This window comes from Scyliorhinus canicula, chromosome 4 (genome assembly GCF_902713615.1).
Source record: "Scyliorhinus canicula chromosome 4, sScyCan1.1, whole genome shotgun sequence".
NCBI lineage: Eukaryota > Metazoa > Chordata > Chondrichthyes > Carcharhiniformes > Scyliorhinidae > Scyliorhinus > Scyliorhinus canicula.
In genome coordinates this window covers 205522605-205547665 of record NC_052149.1, presented here as the reverse complement: position 1 = coordinate 205547665, position 25061 = coordinate 205522605, and the positions used below count along the sequence as shown (strand labels likewise).

The 25061-nt window shown below is 45.6% G+C and overlaps 1 protein-coding gene across 1 annotated transcript in view; it reads left to right on the top strand.

Annotated features, from left to right (window-relative positions):
- The window catches only part of LOC119965330 (solute carrier family 22 member 5-like), a 137106-nt gene extending 118354 nt beyond the window's left edge, over positions 1-18752 (top strand). The window contains exons 7-10 of the mRNA XM_038795950.1: positions 6458-6672; positions 9490-9672; positions 13856-13991; positions 18000-18752. Coding sequence (XP_038651878.1) covers positions 6458-6672; positions 9490-9672; positions 13856-13991; positions 18000-18093 — 628 coding nt within the window. The 3' untranslated portion in view covers positions 18094-18752. The remainder of the gene's footprint in view (positions 1-6457; positions 6673-9489; positions 9673-13855; positions 13992-17999) is intronic.
- The last annotated feature ends 6309 nt before the right edge of the window (positions 18753-25061 follow it).

Genomic DNA, 25061 nt, shown 5'->3' with positions numbered 1-25061 from the left:
GGTTCAGGCACCTGAAAGGCATTTTTAGCAGCCCAAAGCCCCTCTCTATCACACCCCTGGTCACTGCATGGGCATCGATGTAGCTGTTCTCCACTCTGTGGCCTCCGTATAGGCGTAATCAGCCACAACCGCAACGGGTAACCCCTGTCGCCCAGCAACCAGCCACTCAGCCGGGGTTGGCGTCTCTCGAACATGCCGGAGATGTAAGACTGAGCCAATATTTATGAGTCATGTACACTTCTCGGGTATCGGGCGCAGACGTGCAGGATCATCATGCTGTGGTCACAGACCACCTGGATGTTCATGGAATAGGTCCCCTTCCTATTGGTGAACACGGCCCTGTCATCCGCAGGTGGCCGCACGGCGATGTGCATCCCATCGATCGCGCCCTGGACCATGGGAAACCCGGCCATGGCAGCGAAGCCCGCTGCCTGGGCACCCTGGCTGGCCGGGTCAGAGAATCGCACAAGGGGAACTGGATGTAGTGGTCCGCAATGGCATATAGGGCGCCTGTCACTGCCCGGATGCACCGGTTCACCGATGCCTGCGAGATGCCGGACAGGTTCCCACTCGGCGCCTGGAATGACCCCATGGCATAAAGGTTCAGGGCCACCGTAACCTTGACGGACACGGGGAGATGGTGTCCTCCCCCAGTGCCACGCGGTGCCAGGTGTGCCATCAGGTGGCAGATGTGTGCCACGGTTTACCAGCTCATCCGGAGTCTCCTGCATGCCCGGTCCGTGAGGCCCTGGTACGACGAGCGGGCCCAGTTCACACGGGGCCTCCTCGGGCCTCTCCGTCGCCATGGCGCAACCACCTCCTCCTCCTCCTGCTCGTCCTGTCGGGCTGGCGGCCCTCCAGCCTGGGCGGCTGCCACCTGCGCCTCTGCGGCAGCCTCCGCCGCCTCCCTGGCACGCTCCTCGTCCTCCTCGTCCTCCAGGGCAACATGTAGAGGTGCGGCTGCCGCCACGGCGGCCAACATCGCTGGCTGATCATAACGGCCTGCAGGGGGTGGGGGTGGGGGCGGGGGGGAACAACGACATGTCATCATCACCCCCCCCCCCCCCCCCCCCTCCCCGCAGCTAGGTGCCATGGGCTGCATGGGCGCGACTGTTGGAGGCTGGCACCTGGCCAGGCGGACGACCTCCCTCGTCCTCTCCCCCCTCCCCGGCACTCGTCCCCCACCCCGGAACTCGCCCGCTCCCCCCTCCCCGGCACTCGCCTGCTCCACCCTCCCCGGCACTCGCCCTCTCCCCCCTCCCCGGCACTCGCCCTCTCCCCCCTCCCCTGCACTCGCCCTCTCCCCAGCACTCACCCTCTCCCCCCTCCCTGGCACTTGCTCTCTCCCTGGCACTCGCCCTCGCCCCGGCACTCACCCTCTCCCCCTCCCCAGCACTCAGCCTCTCCACTGCACTCGCCCCCTCCCCGGCACTCGCCCTCTCCCCTCCCCGGCATTCCCCTCTCCCCTCGCCTCCCGGCACTCGTCCCCCCTCCCTGGCACTCGCCCTCTCCCCCTCCCCGATACTCGTCCCCTCTCCCCGGCACTCGCCCTCTCCCCCCTCCCCGGTACTCGTCCCCCCTCCCCGGCACTCGCCCTCTCCCCCTCCCCGGCACTCGTCCCCCCTCGCCGGCACTCGCCCTCTCCCCTCTCCTCGGCACTAGTCCCCCCTCCTGGCACTCGCCCTCTCCCCGGCACTCGCCCTCTCCCCGGCACTCGCCACCTCCCCAGCACTCGCCCTCTCCCCCCTCCCCGGCACTCGCCCTCTCCCCCCTCCCCGGCACTCGCCCTCTCCCCTCTCCCCGGCACTCATCCCCCCTCCCCGGCACTCGCCCTCTCCCCGGAACTCGCCCTCTCCCCCCTCCCTGGCACTCGCCCTCTCCCCTCTCCCTGGCACTCACCCTCTCCCCCTCTCCAGCACTCACCCTCTCCCCGGCACTCGTCCCCCCTCCCCGGCACTCGCCCTCTCTCCCTCCCCGGCACTCGCCCTCTCCCCACTCCCCGGCACTCGTCCCCCCTCCCCGGCACTCGCCCTCTCCCCCTCCCCGGCACTCGTCCCCCCCTCCCCGGCACTCGTCCCCCCTCTCCGGCACTCGCCCTCTCCCCTCTCCCCGGCACTCGTCCCCCCTCCCCGGCACTCGCCCCCTCCCCAGCACTCGCCCTCTCCCCCCTCCCCGGCACTCACCCTCTCCCCTGTACTCGTCCTCTCCCCTCTCCCCGGCACTCTTACCCCCTCCCCGGCACTCGCCCTCCCTCCCCGGCCCTCGCCCCCTCACCCCCCCCCCCACCCTCCCCCCCTCCCCACCCTCCCCCCCTCCCCCCCCACACACACACACACACACAGACTGCAGCCACGCCGTCACTTCCCCTGTGGCCACCCACCACGCCATGACCTACCTCCACGCTGTCCGGCATCAACCATCAGCACTGGTTGCCGCCATTATATAAGGTGGTTTAATTTACGCCGGCGTGACCCGTGGCAGCCCCGGGGTCCATAGCGTTGCGCCAGTCCCCACCATTCTCCGAAGTGGGCGGCACGGCTCACGTCTTGCCGACGTTTGAGGGTCGGAGAATTCGGAGGATGGCGGGGCGGGATTCACGCCGACCACCGGCGATTCTCTGACCCGGCAGGGGGTCGGAGAATCCCGCCCATGGTCTAATTTGCTAAGGTGGTTTGGAGCTAGGGATAAGGAATATTCCTGCTGACCTGAAAAGCCTGCATTCTGTATGTGTCTGTTCATCCTAGGAATATTGTCAAGTCTGGTTGATTTATGTCCCACCGTGCTCAGTGCACAATTCATTATCCTCAGTACCCATACCCAGAATGTTATTCAGATTTATGTTTGTTTGCTAATTATCCTGTTGGTCTTGTTTTTTGAGCAATCCAAGTATAAAGGTGTGAGCTGGGTTATGCACTTCTTGTGTCTTACCTACTTTACCCCTTTCGTACGTTTATCTGGAAGCTCCAGAATAACCCCGGTTTAATGAGGAGTGCAGGAGAGAAGCACCATGCATACTTAAAAATGAGATCCCAACCATGTCAATCTACAATACATGCATGATAAGCAGCACAGGTAGCATGTAATCGTTCTGAGCAATCTGGCATCAACAGATCAGTTCAAAGATCAACAGTCCTGCCACACCCAGTCATGAATGATGGTGGGCAATCAAACAATCCCATCCTCAATGATAGGGGTGCCCAGCATGTCAGTGCAAAAGACAAGATTGAAGCATTTTCAAATATCTTTAGCCGGAATGGTCGAGTGCATGATCCATCCTGAACTTTTCTTGGGTTGTAGGCTGGAGGTACAGACGAGGATCTGCAATCCCTCAAGTATGCCAGGAGTGGCATGGCAGCTGCCTGGAGAGTGAGCTCACAGTGGTAATTAATGCCAATTCCCTCACTCCTCGTACTGCAGGACAGTGTTGAATGAAATTCAATATTTTGACCAGTGGCAAGTTACATTCATGCCACACAAGTGCGAGGTAATGACCATCTCCAACAAGGGTAAATCTAATCATCTGCTCTTGACATTCAATGGCATTACCATGACTGAATCCCCCACTATCAACATCCTGAGTGTTACCAATGACCAGAAATTGACTGATGCAGCCAAATAAATACTGTGGCTACAAAAATACATGCGAGGCAAGGAGTTCTGTGAGAAGAAATTCCCCTCCTGACTTCCCAAAGTCTGTCCACCAAGGCACATGCCGGGAGTGTGATGGAATACTGTCAAATTGCCTGGATGATCGCAGCTCCAAAACACTCTCGAAGCTTGAGACCTCCAAGACAAAACATCCCACTTGACTGGCACCCCATCCACCACTTTCAACATTCACTGCCTCCCCCATGCATACACAGAAGTGGGTATCATCTACAAGATGCAGTGCAGCAACTCACCTAGGGTCCTTCAAATCACCTTCAAAACCCACAACCTCTACCAGTTTAAAAGACAAGGGCAGCAATTGCATGGGAACACCACCATTGCAAATTCCCCTCCACGCCACACACCATCCTGACTTGTAACAACATCGCCATGTTGTTGGACCAGTGGTTCAAGAAGATGCCGCCTCGCCACCACCTTCCTAAGGGAAATTAGGGATGGGCAACAAATGCTGCCCCAGCCAGAAATGCCCACATCCCATCAAATAATTTTAAAAATACCCAGGCCACATTGTCTTCTGACTCATCCACCACATCTATCTCCCAGTATTATCACCCCATAAATAACCATTGACATCATTCTCATCCTCCCTCCCAGCCATGAAGTTCCATCAGACAGAATTTGTTAGTGATAGTGAGCATAGGGCACCATTGAGCTTGTCAGAACCTGAGGAATGTGAAGTGGGTGCAAAGGTGTCACCATCCCAATAGAAACTGCAAAGAAAGAGGTCCCCAACTTTAGAATTGCAGATATCAAAACTCACTGACACATATCTGAAATGAAAAGTGTTTGTGAAAATTTATACTTATGTGCAGGCTCTGAGGACAATCATCCAGCATGTGCAGTGATTGGCAAGTATAAATCCCAAGTCTACAGCTCCACTTTTCATAACTTGTTCTTGACCCTTCTTTACCTCCTTTGGTTAATCTTTTTTCCTGAAAAGCTTGATGTGAGTTGCTCGTATTACTTAACTGTATGGCTTGTATTCCACATGATAATTTACCACCAATGGCATTGAAGGTGCCAGATTAGAATACGTTCCAATAATTAAATAATCAACTTAACAAAGCAGAATTGAGGTCTCCTCACCTTATGACGTCAACATTATCTCAGACCATTACTACATACATTGTTAACTAATTCAACCGTGTGGCACTTGAACACATGTAGACCTGCTGCTATGTCCAGTTGTGGCACGTAAGATTAATTTTTATTTTAATATTTTTCATATATACAAAATCATATAATGTAGGAAATGCTGCAAAACACACAAAACAAAATCAAAAATGATAATTTACGTGTTTGTGTGGTTCCTACACTACACTTAGGAAACAAAGTTTGCACCATAAGTGCTCACTCTCCCTTTCAAAAGCTTCTAAATCCATTACAACAAAAATGTGAATTTCATGTCTCGTTCATCTAAATCAACTGATGGAATGATTAATAATAATTAATTTTAATAATCTTTATTGTCACAAGTAGGCTTACATTAACACTGCAATGAAGTTACTGTGAAAAGCGGGTAGTCGCCAGATTCCGGCACCTGTTCGGGTACACAGAGGGAGAATTCAGAATGCCCAATTCACCCAACAGCACTTCTTTCGGGACTTGTGGCAGGAAACCGGAGCACCCGGAGGAAGCCCACGCAGACACAAGACACAGGGAGAACATGCAGATTTCACACAGACAGTGACCCAAGCCGGGAATCGAACCTGGGACCCTGGCGCTGTGACGCAGCAGTGCTAACCACTGTGCTACCGTGCCAGAATATTCAGTTTGCTGCAGTCTTTGCCATGACAAGTTAGGTCCCCAATCTGTACTCTTGTTTTAATCACTTTCTGTATGGTATATGTAAAAGTTATGGAATTCAGTTTTCACAGCTGAATGCAAAATGGGATCGCCACAAAAATTGAATCCTGAAATTTAATTTAATAAAGTTTACTTAGCAGTAGTCTTGGTCCTACACATTTTTCAGGGCTGTGTTTTAATTGGACAGTGTTTTATCTTCGGGGCTGTGTCCACCTCTACAAAATATTTTGATATTCACATGCAGATTGCCCTGTCCTTGATTTAAGTTTATCTTCAGTTTATCTTCAAACCCATTTGCACTTTGGACCGCATGACAGTATGGGAATCAGAGGAAAAGTGAAATAAGTAATTGCTTCATTGCGTTGCTCTGATCTATCCGTACATGTTATTATATCTCAGTTGGCCTTTGAAACTGGAGTCTCACTGACATTGAAAAATAAATGGCAATATTAGCATTGGCTTTAGGGGGGGCCGGGGGGGGGGGGGGGGGGGGGGGCGGATTTCTGAATTTGACGATATATACAAGTCAGATATCTTCCTATTTCAGCTCTCCAGGTTTTATTCATTTGTTTTCATTGCCAGCCTAAGTAACTCCTTGTTACCTGTAATGCACAGCAAGATTACTAACATTCAACATGTAAAAAATGCTACATTTAAGAAAATATTTGTTCATCCTTTAATCATTTGGGGAGACAGAAGAACTGCCCATTGTGTTATGATGGCAATCTAGGAATCAAACAATCATGAATTAAAACACAGTTTAATTAATTGTGCTGATGTAATAAGCAATTTTCTACTAACATGAGGCAATGTAGCTGAAACAGTGTCACAATAGCAAAACATGTGACTGGTCTGCAATTTCTATTTGATGAGACTAACATAAATAAGTGAAAGAGGTAATCCAGCAAAATAAAACTGGAGAAAATGGGAAGTAATTCTTAGGAACAGTTTTTACTAGAAGAATTTACAATTTTAATTGCAGGATAATTATGGCAATTGGATACTATGGTCTGTCTTTGAACACACCCAATCTCCATGGTGATGACTACTTGAATTGCTTCTTCTCTGCTGCCATCGAGATCCCGGCCAACATAGCAGCTTGGTTTTTTCTCCAGAGATATTCCCGCAAGTTCAGCCTCTCGGGCTCACTGTTTCTTGGTGGAATTGTCCTGTTCTTCGTCCAGCTCATCCCTCCAAGTAATTTTTTTACAGTGTATCTGGAATTATCCTCACCTAGCATTTGTTAACAATCATTTTGAAGCAGTGATTCATGATAAATTTTAATATATAGGTGATTAAAACCCACAAAGGTGGGACAGCATACTTTCGGGCATACTGCAACAGACTTGTTTGCAAAACAATGGAGAACTCCTCCACCTTTTCTCACCCATCACAACTTCACTGTTCTTAGCAATGTTGTAAAAATGAGCAATAGGGCCAAATTGTCAGCCCACCTGCAGCATCCAGAAAATGGTGGGCAATGGCCTGCCCACATCATTATGTGCCCCAGGGCCAATCACTTGGTAGGCACAAGAGTCAAACATTGGTGCATTTTAAATGGAAATTGGGATCCTATGACATCATTAGGACTCCAAAGGTGCCAGTCTGGGATTGAACTGGTTGGAGTGTGTCTCTTTCATGCTCTGACCATTACCTGCAGGCAGCTCAGCTAAAGAGGATCCATGTGAAGTAGCTGACACTCACTTTACCCTTGTTGTAACATGCTTTTAGAAGATGGCATTCATTATGTTGTGCATTTTATCTGTCCTATTTAAATTTACTGATGTATCCACAATTCCCCCAAAGCTGCCTTTGCTATTGTTTCACACCAGTAACTATATGCAGCATCTATTTTTGTGAGAATGGAATCCCAAACAATGTGCTCTGACTTCACTGAGTTTCTGAGGACTGATGCTTAAGTAAGTGCAGGCACTACCTTAAGATGCATAAAGCGTTCAGCCAAGTTTGATTGACAGGGATCCTTGCCTGTCAATTTATACATGGCCACAAATAACCTGAGCAGACAGTGTTGTTTCCTGGTCCTTAGCTCCTTCTCCCTATGTACTGTCTGCTTCAAAATTATAATTAATATCCCATTTTCAAAAAAACTCAACAGTAAGCTCTCTGCCCTTGCAGATTACCACGTATTCTTCAACTGCTCTTTTCCTCATCAAATCCGCCAGGTTTTGCGACTATCTCTCTCCAACTGCATGTTTGATTCCATCTATCCAGTTAGCCGGGATTCTCCTATCTGTGTTCATCCCGCCACTGCTTCCAGCGAGGACGGAGAATTTGGCGCTCAGCCAAAACTCCATTCACTGCAGCAGGACCAGAGAATGCAGCTGGCGTGAACTGGCTAAGAATTCCAGCCAAATCTCTGCGACTGCACCAAAATTGCCTTTAGCAAAGTCACATTCAACATTCACTGTAAGTGCAACAATGAAACATTATCCTTCCTTATCCTCAGACTCTATGCAGTCTTTAACTTAGCCAACCATGCCACTATCCTGCAGCATCTTTCATATGTTATTGAGCTTCATAACCTTGCAAGACCACAAGGTTTAATCCATGCCCCCTCCACAACACTACCTCATTGTTGATATCATGCATATGATGCCAAGCCTCAACCCTGCCATTGTCATTTGGACTGTCAGACTCTTTATTTCATAACTTATCTTGGATGAGTCACAATTTCCTCCAGGTGGTTATTAGTTATTTCCTCTCTTATCGCATTTTCATACTATCAGTACTGATCCCACCCTCCACATTGATTGTTATCTCAATCTGAACCACCACTGTTCATGCCTTTGATTTCTTAACATCTAGAGCTGAGAATCTGTCTGAAAACACATTCCTCCATCACAAAGACCAGTTATTTCTATATGTATAATGTTGTCGATCTCTGTTCCTATCACAGCCCTTCCATCACTGAAACCCTCAGTTGTATTCTTGTCACTGGTAGACTTGAATGTTTCACTTTTATCCATAAACTTTGGTTCATTCAATTTTTTTCTGCCCATATCCTTTAATCACACCAAGCCCATCAATTACTCTTGTCCTTGCTGATTAGCTACCGATCCCTCAATGCCTCAAAGTTAAAACTCCCATCCTTGTGATTAAATCCTTCTATTGTTTTACCATTCCCTCATTCTGTATCCTTCTCCCGTTCTAGAACCTCCCACTCGCATTCCCCAAACTTCTATTCATTTAGACACAGCATCTCATGCATTACCCCACCTTCTCAGTTCTTGAATGGCAGCGACAGCTCTCGCCACCTTGGCCCACATTTTGGGATTTGTTCCCTCAATCCTGCTGTCTCCCTCCTTGATCTTTTATCCTCTATAACCTTGCATATAACACACTTATGTGACAATGTTTTTCCCCGAATCGCTCCTTCATCAGCTCGGTGTCTACTTTCTGATACGTATCTGTGAAGCAGCGTGAAGCTTTTTCTTTCTCTTTACAAAGTGCTATTTAATTTATGTTGTAGTGGTTACAGTAGTTGTTGTTATCTGGTCAGAATGGGTGAGGTGCTTATATTCAATGCGGGTCAATTCCACAGCCAAGTAATTCTAACACCAGCATTAAGGGACCTGTTTTATGAACATGCAATTTCATAGAATCACAGAATGGTTACAGGACAGAAAGAGGCCAATCAGCCCATCACGTCTGTCCCTCTGCAAGAGCAGTTGTGTCAGTCCCAGTCCCTGTACCTTTTTCTGTAACCCTGCATTTAAAAAATTCTCAGGTGCGGATCCAATTCCCTTTTGAAAGCCAGCGCGTAACCTCCTCCATTAGCAACATATATCAGGAAATTGTGCTTTTCCTTTCGTTAATTTTAGTGGATGGGGAGCACCGGTATGAATTCCCAATATGTATTCCTAGCAAGGTGAAGCTCCATACCAGAAGCATGTATTTGGAAAATCAGCCCGTGTTTCCTCAGTGTTTGACAGGCTTATACAGACAGGCTTATGTAACTTTCACCAGGTTTACTGCTTTTTATGGTTTTTCTAGATCTTTCAATTCTTGCTACAGTGCTGGTGATGGTTGGAAAATTAGCGAACACGTGTGCATTTGCCATAATTTATGCCTATACTGCTGAACTCTACCCAACCGTGGTTAGGAACACAGGTGTCGGAGTGAGTTTGATGGCCTCCAGGATTGGCAGCATCATTTCACCATATGTTTTTTTCCTTGGTAAGATAACAGTTTAAGTTCAAGTACAGGTAGAATACAAGGCATTTTTGGCTACAGAGTATTCCCAAATCATTTGCATGTTATTTTCACCATCTGTTCTGAAATTCTTTCACAGGGTCTTCAGATTCAATTGAATGCACCTATATTTTATTGATTCCAAACTCTTACACAGACCTAGATTTCTCGGACTCTAGTGATCTGTGATTTTATCTATGTTAGTGGTGTTATGGGCCAGGGTTTAGAGAACCCGAAAGTGTATCACGGACTTCACCTGACCGACAACTTTTAATAGATTGTGGTATGGGGAGCACAAGGCCCACTCTACAGGTGTGGTACAGCAGAAATGGAAAAGTATTTTTTAAAGCAAAACAATGTTTATTCTATGAACTCAAGTTAACCTTTTTAAAACATGCAGTGAACATCTTAGCAACCATTAATTCAACTACAACCTCCAAAGACTACAACACTAAGTAATCCTTTAAGCTTTCCTTTTAACATCCATAAGACTTAAAAAACAAAACCTTTAACAGAAGCACCTCAGGTTTAACTTCACTACTGAGAACAGTTACCACGTTGAAATCAGCAAATAGACATTCATAAACTTGCAGAGATTCACACACATCCTGCAGTGATTGCAGCTTGCATCTCCAAAACTAAAATGAAACCAAACCCACCCTGCAGCAAAAAGCCCAAAGCGAAAGTAAAAAGCTGACAGACGACCCAGTTTCCCCCCACACTCTCACATCACTGCAGTAATAAACACTCATTTCTTAAAGGTACTCTCACTACAGAGATATTTATATAGACACCCATTTATAAACACCCATTTCTTAAAGGTAATCTCACATGAAAGTGGTGGTCCAGTGGTGGTACTTGCACTTCTCAGTCAGAAGGAGAAAGGTTCATAGTCCCACTCCAGGCACTTGTGCCAGCATTTAAATGCAGCGTTGGCCCTACCCACCGGTTAGAAAGATACCCCACCTCGCTCGGTCACAGAAGCTCTGATTGAATTTGACATTGACCAGGCAGTCACTTGCCTCAAGTCATGGATTTTGCTCCTCTCAGGTAAGATGTCCCACCTCAAAGTACTGCAAGTCAATCAGATGACTGGCAGCACTTCAGTACCAGCAACACCACCAGGAATGGTGGGCATTGTTGCAACTGCAGCAATCCTGGACCAGCCATGATTGAGAAGGTCCTAGAATACAAGGAAGTGGGGCTGGAATGCACCAATTCTTATCAATTAGGACCCGGCTAGTGGGGAGGTTGGTCAAGTGGGCGGCAGTCATTCAAGGGCCCTTGCCACCAGGAGGACCCTACTGGAGCACAGCTGCCTGGTAGTTTCCATATTTGGTGAAGGGCCCATCCACTTTCTGGTAAAATATCAGTGGTGGCAGGAAGAAGTATTTCGATTCCCCTTACTTGCCCACTTAAGGGTCTGAATTGGTCAATTGAAACCAAATTGAGCTACTGGCCGATCCTGCCACTGGTAAAGTGACAGCAGTAGCAGGATCACCTGCTTTGCTGCCCAATTTTACTATTACCCCGCCTCCCAGAATGCTCCCTTGGGCCCTGTAAAATCTTGTCCTTGAGCACAAAATGTACAATAACTCATTAGTTGAGTGCTGAAGGAGTGCTACACTTTCAGGAATGCTGTTGAGACATTAAAGTAAGACCCTGGACAGGATTCTCTGCCAGCGGAATGCTCTGTTTTGCCGGCACCAGGGGGTTTCCCGACGATACGGGGCTGCCCCACAATGAGAAACCCCATTGACCGGCCGGTGTAACAGAGAATCCCGCCGGTGGGTCGGGGCAGAAACGTGGCGCGGCGGGGCAGAGAATCCAGTCCCCTGTCTTCCCTCTCAAGTGGAAGTAAAAATTCAAATGGAACTATTATTTGAAGCAGGGGTGCCAATAGATATCGTTCAACCAACATCACTGATACAGGTAAGGTAATCTGGTCATTATCGCATTGTTGACCGAGGGAGTTTTCTGTGCAGTTTGGCTGCCCACAGAGATTGCATTGCAAGAGTACTTAATTGACTGTAATGTGCCTTGGACAATCCTGAGGTTGTGAAAGGTGCTGTGTAAATCTTTCTGTGACCATTCAGTTACAAGTGCTGCAGTTGTACAATAAGTACAGTGACACAAGGCTCTATATTTTCTGAAATTGTTTTTATGTTATAGAGATTTTAGTTTATTATTCATGTTCCTGCAACATTTTTATTGGTCCACCAGAAACCTGACAGGCAGGGCTTCCACCCACTCACATGATCTCCAGTGACACCAGGGGATGGGATGGATAATTCGGACACATTCCAGCTGTTAAATGATTGTAATGAGCGAGAGAGAAGTGTGCAATATCTAAAGCAAGGAAAAGGCCACCGCAGCTTAAAGAGTCAAACGTGTTTTAGTTGCAGAGGCAAAGCAAGGGCACATTAAGGAAAGGATGACAGAAGGTGGATCAGAATTGGGGATGTCTGAAAGGGGCAAGGTCAATTACTCTAAAATTTTGTACAGGTAATGTAGCACGGAGTCAAATATGGCTTAGAATCGGAGAAGGGAAGCCTCAAAAAAGGATCATACGGCATTATAGAAAGAAGTTGTAGGAAGACCAACCGCAAATATCACATCGGAAAAGCTTTATAGCCTCATTGAGATTGGCAATTGAATACAGTCTGAAACAGTTCACGTCATGAAATGAAATGAAAAATGCTTATTGTCACGAGTAGGCTTCAATGAAGTCACTTTGAAAAGCCCCTAGTCGCCACATTCCGGTGCCTGTTTGGGGAGGCTGGTACGGGAACTGAACCGTGCTGCTGGGGTCTGCTTTGGTCTGCTTTAAAAGCCAGTGATTTAGCCCAGTATACTAAACCAGCCCCAGTGAATGAATGGCGTCATTCATGTCCACATGGTGCAATGAAGGGAATGAGAAATAATTATATTAAATAATGATAAATACCTCATTCATTCTACCCTTCCCACAGCAATATATCTCTTTCCCACCATTCACTGTTCATTAACAAACTTTCTGAGACCTCAGCAGGATGTTTGAATTAAACCATTGTCACAATGAATTATTACAAGAACCTGGCTGATTTTTTAAAGCAAGTATACCTTCACTAATGTTCTGATTAAGAAGAAGTAACTATGCAATTATAGCAGTCATTTCAATTAATCAGAAAATTGTAATAACACACAACACACGGTACTAATGTTTGAACATCTCATTACCAAACATGAACCTGGCAATGCTCTTTAAGCATCTCCTTCTCCAAGCACACCTCCAGTGTGGCTGTCCAGGACTTCAGGAATTGACTTCTCGACCTATCAAGGAGCTGCGGAGTTTCTTCCTCTGATCTATTGAAGGCCAACCCTGTGACCTTTTTCCTTTATTGCATTTTTATGGATCATCTTTCAATTTATAAAGAAAACTATCAGAAAGACTAGAGATTAATTCAGAATTGCATTACACCCAGATATCTGCAGACATTCCCATTGTGAAAATATTTCAAAGTACAGGCAATGCAACAAAATCACCACCCTCTTCAATTGCTCGAGTCTGTCCTGCCAGTCAATTAGGTCACAGGAAATCTGTATCTTAACTTCATTTAATCTCCTCAACCCATGGACACGATTTACCGGCCTTGCCACGCCCGTGGCTGTGACACAACAAGGCTGTTAAATCTTGCAAGAGGCCTCTCGCTAGATTTGCACATTTGAGACATATCGCGAGATTCAACCGAACCTCTCAAGATGTCATGATCTGGATCTCGCCATCATAAGGTGAGGTCCAGAGCAGCATATGAGCCATGTGGCTGGGCATTCCAGGTGGGGGGGGGGGGGGGGGAGGGGGATCAATGGGGGAATGGGAGGTCCCGAGGTGGGAGTTACCACTGTTCGCCAGTCAAGAACAAAGCCATGACTGCATTTGCTCAGCATGCAGGACTGACTGTAGCAAACACTAAAACCTGCAGGTTGGTACCCTAATGGACTCCATCATGAGTGACATGAGAAGACATGAGTTTGATCTTATAATCTCAAAAATATACATGTACAAAGCATTTCCTACTTTATTTGAATGTACCTACATTGAAAATACATTAAAAGGTGATTATTAACTGCAGGATTTGTGTTGAGGCACTGATATTCACCTTACAACGTATACTCCATATTTTCACAGGGGTTTATTATGAGTTTCTGCCTTATATTCTGATGGGGAGTTTGACCGTGTTTTCAGCAACTCTTGTTTTGTTATTGCCTGAAACAGTCAATATTGCACTCCCAGACACCATTGACCAGATGCAGAAAATGAAAGGGTAAGTGTGTAATCTTTATGATTCCGCTTTCTTTATTAATTCTCTGCCCTAAACAACAATACAATTCTTCACAGAACCATAGAATCCTTACAGTGCAGAAGGAGACCATTCGGCCCATTGAGTCTGCACCGACCCTCCGAAAGAGCACCCCACTCAGGCTCACTGCCCTGCCCTATCCCTGTAACCCCATCTAACATTTTGATACTAAGGGGCAATTTAGCACGGCCAACCCACCTAACCTGCACCTCTTTGGACTGTGGGAGAAAACCGGAGCAACTGAAGGAAGCCTACGCAGAACCGGGGAGAAAGTGCAAGCTCCACACAGAGAGTCATCCTAGTCCACAATCGAACCCAGGATCCTGGTGCTGTGAGGCAGCAGTGCTAACCACTGTTCCACCGTGCAGCCCCTTTAATGTTTTAAATATCCCAAGCTGTTTCACAGAGACAAAAGAACAAGGATTCATTCTTCATGAGAGGATGATAAAGTGATGAAACGTCTGGGGAAAAGTGATGTATTCTAATTATAGAGTGAGAGGCAGATAAGTGGGGTATTTGAGGAGAGAGAGGGTGTGAGGGATGAGGAGAAAGTAAGTTTTGATAACCAGAGACGGTGAGAGGATACATTGTGTTGGGGAAGATTGCGGAGATACGGTGAAGAGAAACTTGGCAGAGATTTGTTAACAAGGTTGAGAATATTAACTTCAATTTACTATTGGACAAAGAGCCAATGTATCTCAGCAAGGATGGAGGGTTATGGGTAAATGAGTTGTAGATCAGAACAGAATCTAGACTGCAGAGCTTGAGATGATTTGGAGTTTATGGTGGGTACATGCAGGGTAGGAGACTGACAAGGACAGCATTGGAAACATTGATTCTCAAGATCAAATTCTGGACAAGATTTCTGGTGATCATGAGAATTACGTAGGGCTAGAGGCTTGCAATGTTGCAAAGGTCGAGATAAGCAGTTTTGATGACGGATACGCCAACCCATTTGAAATTCTGTTCTGGGTCAAACAAAATATGAGACTTGTGTGCAGTTTTATTTAGTCCTGGCAAGCTGACAGGGAGGAGAATGACATTGATGACGAGCACAGGTTTCGGTGCTGGAATGTGGGTGGGAGTCTCCAGTCTCACCCATGGCTGGACCCATTGTGAGCGAGAACAGAAAATTTGGTGTTCCAGTCAAGGCATCAGAAAATTCCTGCTGCGAATGAGGATGGAAGATTTCATCCAATGTCTTCACTCTGTGCAATGTTTAAATGCAAAGCATTTTGACTTGTGCCTGACACAAAAGGATAACATCATAATGCAGAGATCGTGGATCTACAAATAGTGATAGAAAAGGAAAACTGGGTGCATCAACATCCACATAGAATCTAACTCCATGTTATGGAACATATGACAGGGAAAAAGCATGGAAACAAGGAAGAGTAGTGGACCAATAATGGATCGTCAGGAAATTCCAGAGGCGACTGGATAGCAGCTAAAGGAGAAACCATGCGTTGTTTGAACCAGTACAGGTAGGAGTGTAAATGCTGGAACAGGAAACTGGAAATGGATAATGCACAGAATGAATGATTTATCATGTCAAATAGTGCAGTGAGAGTGAGGAATGTGAGGAAGGATAATACCTCATGATTTAGTTACAGATGCAGTGACTTTGACCAGGGTGATGTCAGTGCTGGGGTGAGCACAGAAAACGTTATTAAGCAAATTAAAAAGGGAATTGTGGGAATGGTAACCCGCATCCTCTCATGAAGAATGAATCCTTGTTCTTTTGCCTCTGTGAAGACGACACATCGACAAAGGAACGATTACAATGTCAATGAACATTGGCCCCAGGAACGTAGTAGGTAGGAGCAAGAAAATGATCGAGGGAGCAATAGATGTATCTCATAAAAGAAATTAGCTTCTATGAGACTCCTTGTAACTCCATATAGAGTATGTGTTTACCTTATGCTAACCTGAGTTTCAGAGCTAAATGACCTTTTCTCAAGCCAAGGTAAGAAGTGACAATGAGGTATTTAGCTGTTGGTCCTCATGCGACAACCTCATCTATACTTTCCACTGTGTACCAATCAGGACACTGGCTCCCACTACCAGCCCCCCCCCCCCCCCCACACCCCCCCCACCCCACCCCCACCACCCACACCACCACTGCCACCATGCCCAGCACCCTCTGCCAAGTGAACCAAGGAAATCCCAATCTGTGAGTCTTAATACCACAACTGACGGTGGATTTACTTGTAGAACAATGTGCATTATCTACTATTGCTGAAACTACGTGCTTTCTGAAATTCTCTTTGTACTGTTCTAAGAAGGAACATCGCACAGCCTGATGTTCCCATGTACTGTTGAATGCAGATGATTTGTGCTTACATTCCATCTGATTTGAATTGAGTTTTCCTGTCATCCTGAACTTGTTTGATAAGTGCGGGTCACACAGGTGTAAAGTTTGAATTACCATTTTCCCTCCCAACCCTTAGTGTTTTAAAAATTATTTTCTGGCAATATAATTGAACTTTCTTGATGATAAAGGCACGGTATAAATGCAAGTTATTGTTATTTGAATTTTACTGTTGGAAAAACCATAGAAACATTGTTGAAAAGCAGAATGTCCCAAGATCCTCAATACGGAATTAAAACATCAACAATTAAGGTTCTTGGCCACTCACTGCAATAATGCACTTTCACAGAGCTCATCAGAAACACAAAAGGTATTTATTAATAAGAAAAACTGTACAGCGGAACAGCAGCCTCACGGCTTCCCTAGTCCCTCCATATCTACTGTCTCAGAGAGGACAACACCCCCTGGGGTGACCACCCACTCTCAGTCCCAATTGGTCCCCCAAGCCAGGTAACCCTTACTCTGCTGTGTTGCCCTTAAAGGGACAATCACCACAAATTAACACATTCAAGGACACCCGTCTCCAGTATTGCAACTCCACAATGCAGAAAACTAGATCAAAGTGGCTCAGCTCATGATTATTTATTCTTGGGCTGGATTTTGCAACCCTACACCTGTTTTCAGCAGGGGGAGGGGGGTACGTAAAGTACAAGAGGTGGCATGCTCCCACCAGCTTCCTTACCAGCTCTGAGCTGTCCCCTATATTACAGTGGGTGAGTCGGCATTGAAATCGGCAGCCCCTTTGCCATTTAAAAATGAATAACTAATGGTTAATTAAACCTGCTACCAATCCAGTTAACTGGAAAATTATGCTGTCTACACCATAATATGATTGGCATGGGCAGGCAGCGGAATTGGGCAGGCTGTTTTTTAAAGATATGTTGTAAAGAAACAGGAAAGAAGGGGGTGTCCTTCAGGGACACCCTGTGCGGTGCATCGGGGCACTATCACCCCTCCCCAACCCCACCCCTTAAAGATTTTACCCCCCCATTTTTCTCTCACTACCTGGCCTCCCACCCCTCCCCCCCAACCACTCTATAAGGTGCACCTACCCTCTGCCCCAGTGTAGCTGCCTGAACCCTCCCCACTCTGAAAAGCAAGGGAAATATCAGGTTCCCAGATCCTCTGAGGTTCTGCTAATGAACTCTGGTCTACTGGGGCTGCTCGACCTGTCAACCAATCTGCTGGCTGGCAGCTCTCGGGGGTCCCGTTCTCAGCTTGCCGGCAGCACGTTATGACTGCAGGACCGGTTATTTTTTTGAAGTGTGCCAGCTGATGGTCAACACTCGCACTGGGGGTGGAGGGTGAGCGTGGCGGGGGGGGGGGGGGGGGGGGGGGGGGATGTACTTTTCCCCCACCCCTGGCACACAAAGCCCAGCCCCTTATGGTGTGTGTACGGCCCACGTCCTAGCTACCTGTGTCACAGTGAAGTACCAGCGCACTCCATCGTCTTACCTTCTGACATTAAACAATTTTGAATAACTGAAATAAAGTTAATCTGGGAGGAAAAAAGTGACTATATCTACTCAGACAAACTGTGCTATGAAAGTTTCAGTTCATGTGCATTCCTTACAACATTGCTTTTAAAAATTCTATTGCAGGTTCAAAAGTACTTGCAACAAACGCTACTACCTTAATAAAAATGAGACGACAGGAGAAAACAACACGGTGGTGATTAAAAAAGAGGACATTTGACCCGGTTCTGATCATGGATCTGCAGCACTTTCTTTCCAGTTTATGCCACAATGTTAACAGTACCTACTCTTAAAGTACATTTAATATTGCAGCACTGATACTCAGGGACCACTGATAAATGTTCAAATCACCAGCGCATTTCGATTCTTTCGATAAGGTGTTAAAAAAAAAACTGACTGGAGGATTTTCAAGGTCTTGGCCAAAGAGTTTGGAACATTTTTTTCCTAACTTAATCTCTTTACTCAGTGGAAAAGTTCCTCCTCGCAGTGCAATTTCGCTAAAGACGATTGAACCAAATATCAAGCTCTAAAATGTTAATATTCTTCCATTTAACGTGTTTTGCTATTGCTGTCAACTGTTCGTTCCGCCCCATTCAACCAACTTCAGTCCAAACTCCCACAGTTAATATAAAATTAGAAATAGGTCATCAGTTTAGGAACTTGGAGCAGGAATGTTATTCACCCATTCAAGCCTGTTTCATCAATTAGAAGGCCAATGGGTATTTAACTCCATCTAACCACCTGGCAAGATTCCTCTTCCTTATATAAAACCCATCAATTTCAATTCTAAATTGACCGATGGTCAACAGTTTCTTGCAGGAGAGACTTCAAGATTTCCATTAAATTTTCTATCAATCATAGAACATGGAACATACAGTGCAGAAGGAGGCCATTCAGCCCATCGAGTCTGCACCAACCCACTTAAGCCCTCACTTCCACCCTATCCCCGTAACCCAATAACCCCATCTAACCTTTTTGGTCACTAAGGGCAATTTATCATGGCCAATCCACCTAACCTGCATGTCTTAGGACTTTGGGAGGAAACCGGAGAACCCGGAGGAAACCCACGCAGACACGGGTAGAACACGCAGACTCCGCAGACAGTGACCCAGCAGGGAATCAAACCTGGGACCCTCGCACTGTGAAGCCACAGTGCTATTCATTTGTGCTACCGTGCTGCCCAATCATTTATGATTTTCATGGCGGCATGGTGGTGCAGTGGTTAGCACTGCTGCCTCACGCCGCTGAGGACCCGGGTTTGATTTCGGTCCTGGGTCACTGTCCGTGTGGCGTATGCACATTCTCGTCTCACCCCCACAACCCAAAGATGTGCAGGCTGGTTGGATTGACCACGCTAAATTGCCCCTTAACTGGAAAACAAATTGGGTACTTAAAAATGTTTTTTTTAAATTATGAGTTTCACTAACAAAGCTAGTATTTATTCCCCATGTCTAATTCTCCTTGAGAAAGTGCTCGTGAGCCGCTCATCTAAATAATCTGCCCTCATTAGCACCATTATATTTATGCTGCCGTTCACATGGTGCAGGTACACCCATAATGCTGTTAGGGAGAGTGTTCTGGGATTTTAACCCAGGGAATGGCGAGTTTCCAGCCAAGATGGTGTATGACTCGGAGGTGGTGGTATTCCCATGTGTCTGCCCTTGTTTTTCTATGTGGTAAATGCCACATGTTTGGAAGGTGTTGTCGAAGGAGGGTTCTCAAGTTACTGTGGTGCATCCAGTAGATGGTACATTCTGCTGCCACGTCTGCCAATGTTGGAGGGAGTGAATGTTTCAGGTCAACGGCTTAAGGTGTTAATTTAGCGCTCTGCTTTGTCCTGGAGAGTCTCAGGCTTATTAAGTATTTCTGCACTCATTCAAGCAAGCGGAGAGTATTCCGTAACAATCCTTACTTGTGCTTTGTAGGTGGTGGACAGGCTTTGGGGAATCAGGACGTGAGTTACTCACTGCTGACTCCTCAGCCTTCCTTTGTGAGAAGAGGTTCATCCTGACATCACAACCTAGCTTTAATTTTATTCTAATACTCCCTTGCCCTGGACTCAGCCACCGGAAGAAATAATTTCTCTCAATCTATGTTATAAAATTATTTCATCATTTCAAACACCTTACTGTGATCACCCCTCAACCTTCTGTACTAAAGAGAATGCAAACCTAGTCAATACAATCTGGCCTCATCATTTCCGTGTTTTAGCTCTGTATATTTATGCTTTGGGCGTCTGTAGATAACACCCACCAAAGGCTTGCATCTTTTTCTATTCCAAATACTCCCAGAGAGTTTCTACCATCTGCGCACCCTTACTCTTTCTCACGTTGTAATATTTTATCAATTTTGCTGTTCCTTAACTTTTATCAAGTCCTCTGCCCTTTTAAAAATGTCACAACTTGGAATAACTATCTTTTAGTTATGCCCAGCTTGTATCCAGGTCTCAGTGATTGCAAGGCTTCAGTGACAGCCACTATATTGTACCCAAAGGCTGAATTTAGGCTTCTAATTCATCAGTTTTATCCCTTCTGTTGTGTGAGTTTGTGTGGTTCTGCTAATTAGCCCTTTTAACCTGCTGCCATTTTTCTCAGAGCTTTCACCATCACAATTAATGCTTTACACAATTCCTGTTGTATTTTTATCAGTTTTTTTGTTGTCAATTTCTTTACTTTTTTTGAACCTGTACTATTTCTATTACCATTCACACTACTTGAGACCCAAAGTTTGCTTTCACCCACGTGGCACAGCCATACACCCATGTAACAATCTAAAAGTTCCTGGCACAGGTTGTTGTGCATGCACGCAGCAAAAAATAATTTTAAAAGGCCTGTGCATTTCAGGAAGAAAAAAAGTAAAGAGTAAGTTGCTTTCATCCCTTTTTCTCATCTTTAGACTATTATTACTTTACTTATTTCCTAAAAATAAATTTAGAGTACCCAATTATTTTTTTCTAATTAAGGAGCAATTTAGCATGGCCAATCCACCTAGCCTGCACATCTTTGGGTTGTGGGGGTGAAACCCAAGTGGAGAATGTGCAAACTCCACATGGACAGTGACCCAAACCGGGATCGAACCTGGGACCTCGGTGCCATGAAGCAGCAGTGCTACCCACTGCACCACGTGCTGCCCTTTTTTTTTTACTTTACTTCTAATTTCTTCCTGAGCCCTCCCTTTATTAGTCCAGATTTTGCAGTCAGTGGCAAAGTGGCATACTGACCTCGAAGAATGCTGCACACATTTATCTAGCAATCTCTGTGACATGAATTTCACCTCTTTCCTGCAACTTTAATTTGAATATGGCACCCAGTCAAGGGTATCTCCAAGTTCCAGCAATATCAATAAGCAGAATAAACAACCAATTGCACTGAAGAATTCTCACGTACAGCAACCCAGGAAGTAAAATGGACCAATTATTCTTTACTTTTATAAAAATTTCAGAAAGCAAAATTAAGATTGGGTAATGCACCTTAGAAGCTGAAATATCATAAACAAGCTTTTTTTGAACGAAATATTGTTTGAACTTTTTTTTATAATGGGCAATAATGCAACGCATTCCCACCAGCGGAAAACTTGACCCCCATTTAATCAGTACGGGAATTAGTCAATATGGGAAACAGCAATTTGTGGGCCGCACAGTGGCACAGTGGTTAGCATTGCTGCCTCAGAGCACCAGGGTCCCAGGTTTAATTCCAGTCTTCTTGACTGTGTGGAGTCTGCACGTTCTCTCCATGTCTGCGTGGGTTTCCTCTGGGTACTCCGGTTTCCCCCCACATTCAAACGATTTGCCAGTTAGGTGGATTGGCCATGCTAAATTGCACCTTGGTGTCCATAAATGTGCAGGTTAGGTGGGGTTCTGGGGGTATGGCGGGGGAGTGGTCCCAGGTAGGGTGCTCATTCAGAGGGTCAATGGGCCAATTGGCCTCCTTCTGCACCGTAAGGATTCTATGATAACTCACCCATTGGCTAGTTAGGCTAATTATGGAGCCACTTTAAAAGCCTGAGACCACCAGGATGTAGCCGTGGCTTAGGAGGAATTGGACTGAATTCAGATGGGTCTCCCATGTCTCCTGAAGGGTGCCCACCTGTTACATTTGCCGGCGACCTCACTGGGGGCCCCTCTTTCAAAGGCACACAGTGCCCAATTGAGGGACCCAGCACCATGGCTGAGAGACACCTCTTTCTTTTTCCTTCAACACCTCTCCCTCCCTTGCCAGCAACCCATTTCTTATGACTCTCAACCTGCCCACTCTCACCTGTGTCAAGGGATCCAGCAATGATCCTTGGTGAAGGGCTGTAATGTAGAGGCCAGCAGTTCTCCGAGCATCATTTCCACCTGACTGGGACTTAATTCTGAGAGAGGCTCAATGCTGTCCTGAGTGCACTTAAATAGTGTTGGGCACCCTTTTGAGAGGCAGTGCAGAGTCAGCTGAACCTTCGTCACATACTCTAAATTTCCCCCAAGATTCTATTGTAAGTGTGGAAGTTCACATTCTAAAGAAGTTCACATTTCTAAAGACTCCCATCTATGGAGACTCCAACAGTGCATCCTATAGAGGAGTGGGGAATCTGTGACAGCAGCTGCTGCATTTCTGCATTTCACTAAACATGTAGAGATGCCAGAAGCTTCTATCAGCTTCGTAAGGTAATGACGGGGAATAACCACAATTTCACACCCTATAAAATGCAAAATCTGGGTCAATGTTTTAAAGTCTTTTCTAAAATCCCATTTTTCCTTTTGGCAACCTGTCCAAATAGTACTGCTCCTTCCTACTTTTAGTAATGGAGCCCTCTTTCCCACACCAGTCCTTCAGCCACATATTTACTTTGCAGATTTGTTTGTTTCAAAGCCATCTGATTTTGGTACAATCCTAAGATCCTCAAAATCCTACTTTTTGATTTACCTCCAGCTCCTGATATTTCCTTATTGGGGCCTCGTTGTTTTCTTCCTGTATCATTTACTGGATTTTGTCTTTCCAATTCCCTCTCCAGTTATTCTGAGACAGGCTTGACTTAGGCACCAAGTAGGCAACGCCCTGGACCCTCAATCACAACTGGTGGTATCTCACAAATTTATTAAATCCTTCATGAATGGAATCTATCTACTCTGGATGTCTACTCCTCAGAATTCCTCCTGCTCCATTGTGCCACGGTTATCATTCTGCCCTTCCCCCAGGACCGGCCGTGTTCTTTACCTTCGCACAATATTGGAGAATTGGAGTAACAATAGATTAAAATATTCTGCGGATGAGACAAAAAGGAACAGAAAAAGATTATATTCATGGATAATGACATGAAGGTGATCATTTCTGGTGAATAGAAGCATGATAATTCTACCTATTCATCTTGTGCAAAAAATTTTGGGTGGAGGTTTGGAGGTTATCGGAGACAAGCTGCAAGTTCGAAACTATATTTATGTGCATCTCTTTAAACAAAATCACACCCCAGATCAAATTTGGACTTGCGTCTGCAGCTATTATTTGATTATGATTGCATTCATTGATAATGTTCGGTTCAAAATATTGCATTTTACTTAGTTTATCCTTCTAAATAATTCTTTGGCTATTGATCACAGAATGATGATTTATTCTCCTTGTTAGGAAGTGTGATTATTAAATCTGCAATCATGCATTTATGATTAGAAAGAATTGGGTTATTATCAAGTGCTCCAGATGTTAATCTAAATTATAGGAATGAGACGTAAGTGATGTATGGAATTCATTGAAACCTCTCGTTTTTTTTCAGTATGGTATCTAACTTTCTTTATCAATCTGGTCTCAGCAACAATACTAATTGAAGGTGACATGGGATTACTGCAAAGTTATATTGTCAGAGAATTTGCACATGAATCCAAAAGCAATCTTAGATTATTTTTTTAATTCCTTCAGAGAATATGGGTGCTGCTGGCAAGGTAAGTATTTGTTGCCCATCTCTAATTGTCCTTGAACAGAGTGACTCACCGCACCATTTCAGAGGGCAGTTAGGATTCAACCACATTGCTGTGGGTCTGGAGTCACATAGAGGCCAGACGATGGGGTAAAGACAGCAGATTCCCTTGACTAAATTGGTGAACCAGATGTATTTTTACAAAAAGATATAGACAATGGTTTCATGGCCACCATTACTGAGATTAGCCTTTCAACTTCAGATTACTAAGTGACTTTAAATTACACCTGGCATTGTGGGATTTTAACCGCATCCCCAGAATGTTGCCCTGGACCTCTGGATCACTAGACCAATGACATTACCACCACACCACCATCTACCCCTAAATAATACTGATTTGGGTGAATAGATTTTTTTAATGTCTATACTTTTTTAAATTCTGTGTAAGAATATATCATAGTTCTGAGGCAAAATTATAGAGCTCATGTAACCATAATAGTGTTTGTTCCAAGTAATTTCCTCTTAAGTGACTGTACCTCCTTTATGAATAGAAACTGGAACCCTTCAATTAAAGTAAATGTGGTTGACCTATAAATGAAGCCTCTTCTTACTTGAATGAAATTAAACACTGCAAAGAAACATTCCGATCTTCATTCCACCTGTTCCAAAACCATTGCTCCGGTTGTTGGTTGATGTGCACTCCCGACTCTGCAAATACTAATCTTAGTCATTTCAATACAATTCTTTATTAGTGCCTTTGGGAACCTCCTAATCTGTTCATCAAATTTCACATATGAAAGCAAATTATTTTTTCTGTTCTCATAGTAAGACACTGTGGCCCCAAAGCAATGGTGCCATGACCACTGTTCATCAGGTATCAGGTGCACCATGCACCTACATTGCAATGAAGTAGCCTTATATTGTAAGGCAAGGTCAGCTCATTTAAACATCACGGTGCCCCTGGTCTTAGGTGAGTAGGCACTCGGAATGAGCCGCTAGAGTAGCACCCAATCTTATGTCCCCATCCCCTACCTGCCATCCTGCCTCTGGCCAGGGGTGTGGAGAGGGGGGTGGTGGGAGTGAGACCATAAGTTTCCATCCCGATGGTCTATTCACATGAGCCCTGACGTCCCCCTGGCCCTGCACACTTTTTAAAAGTATATAGAACATAGAACAGTACAGCACAGAACAGGCCCTTCAGCCCTCGATGTTGTGCCGAGCAATGATCACCCTACTTAAACCCACATACCCGTAACCCAACAATCCCCCCATTAACCTTACACTACGGGCAATTTAGCATGG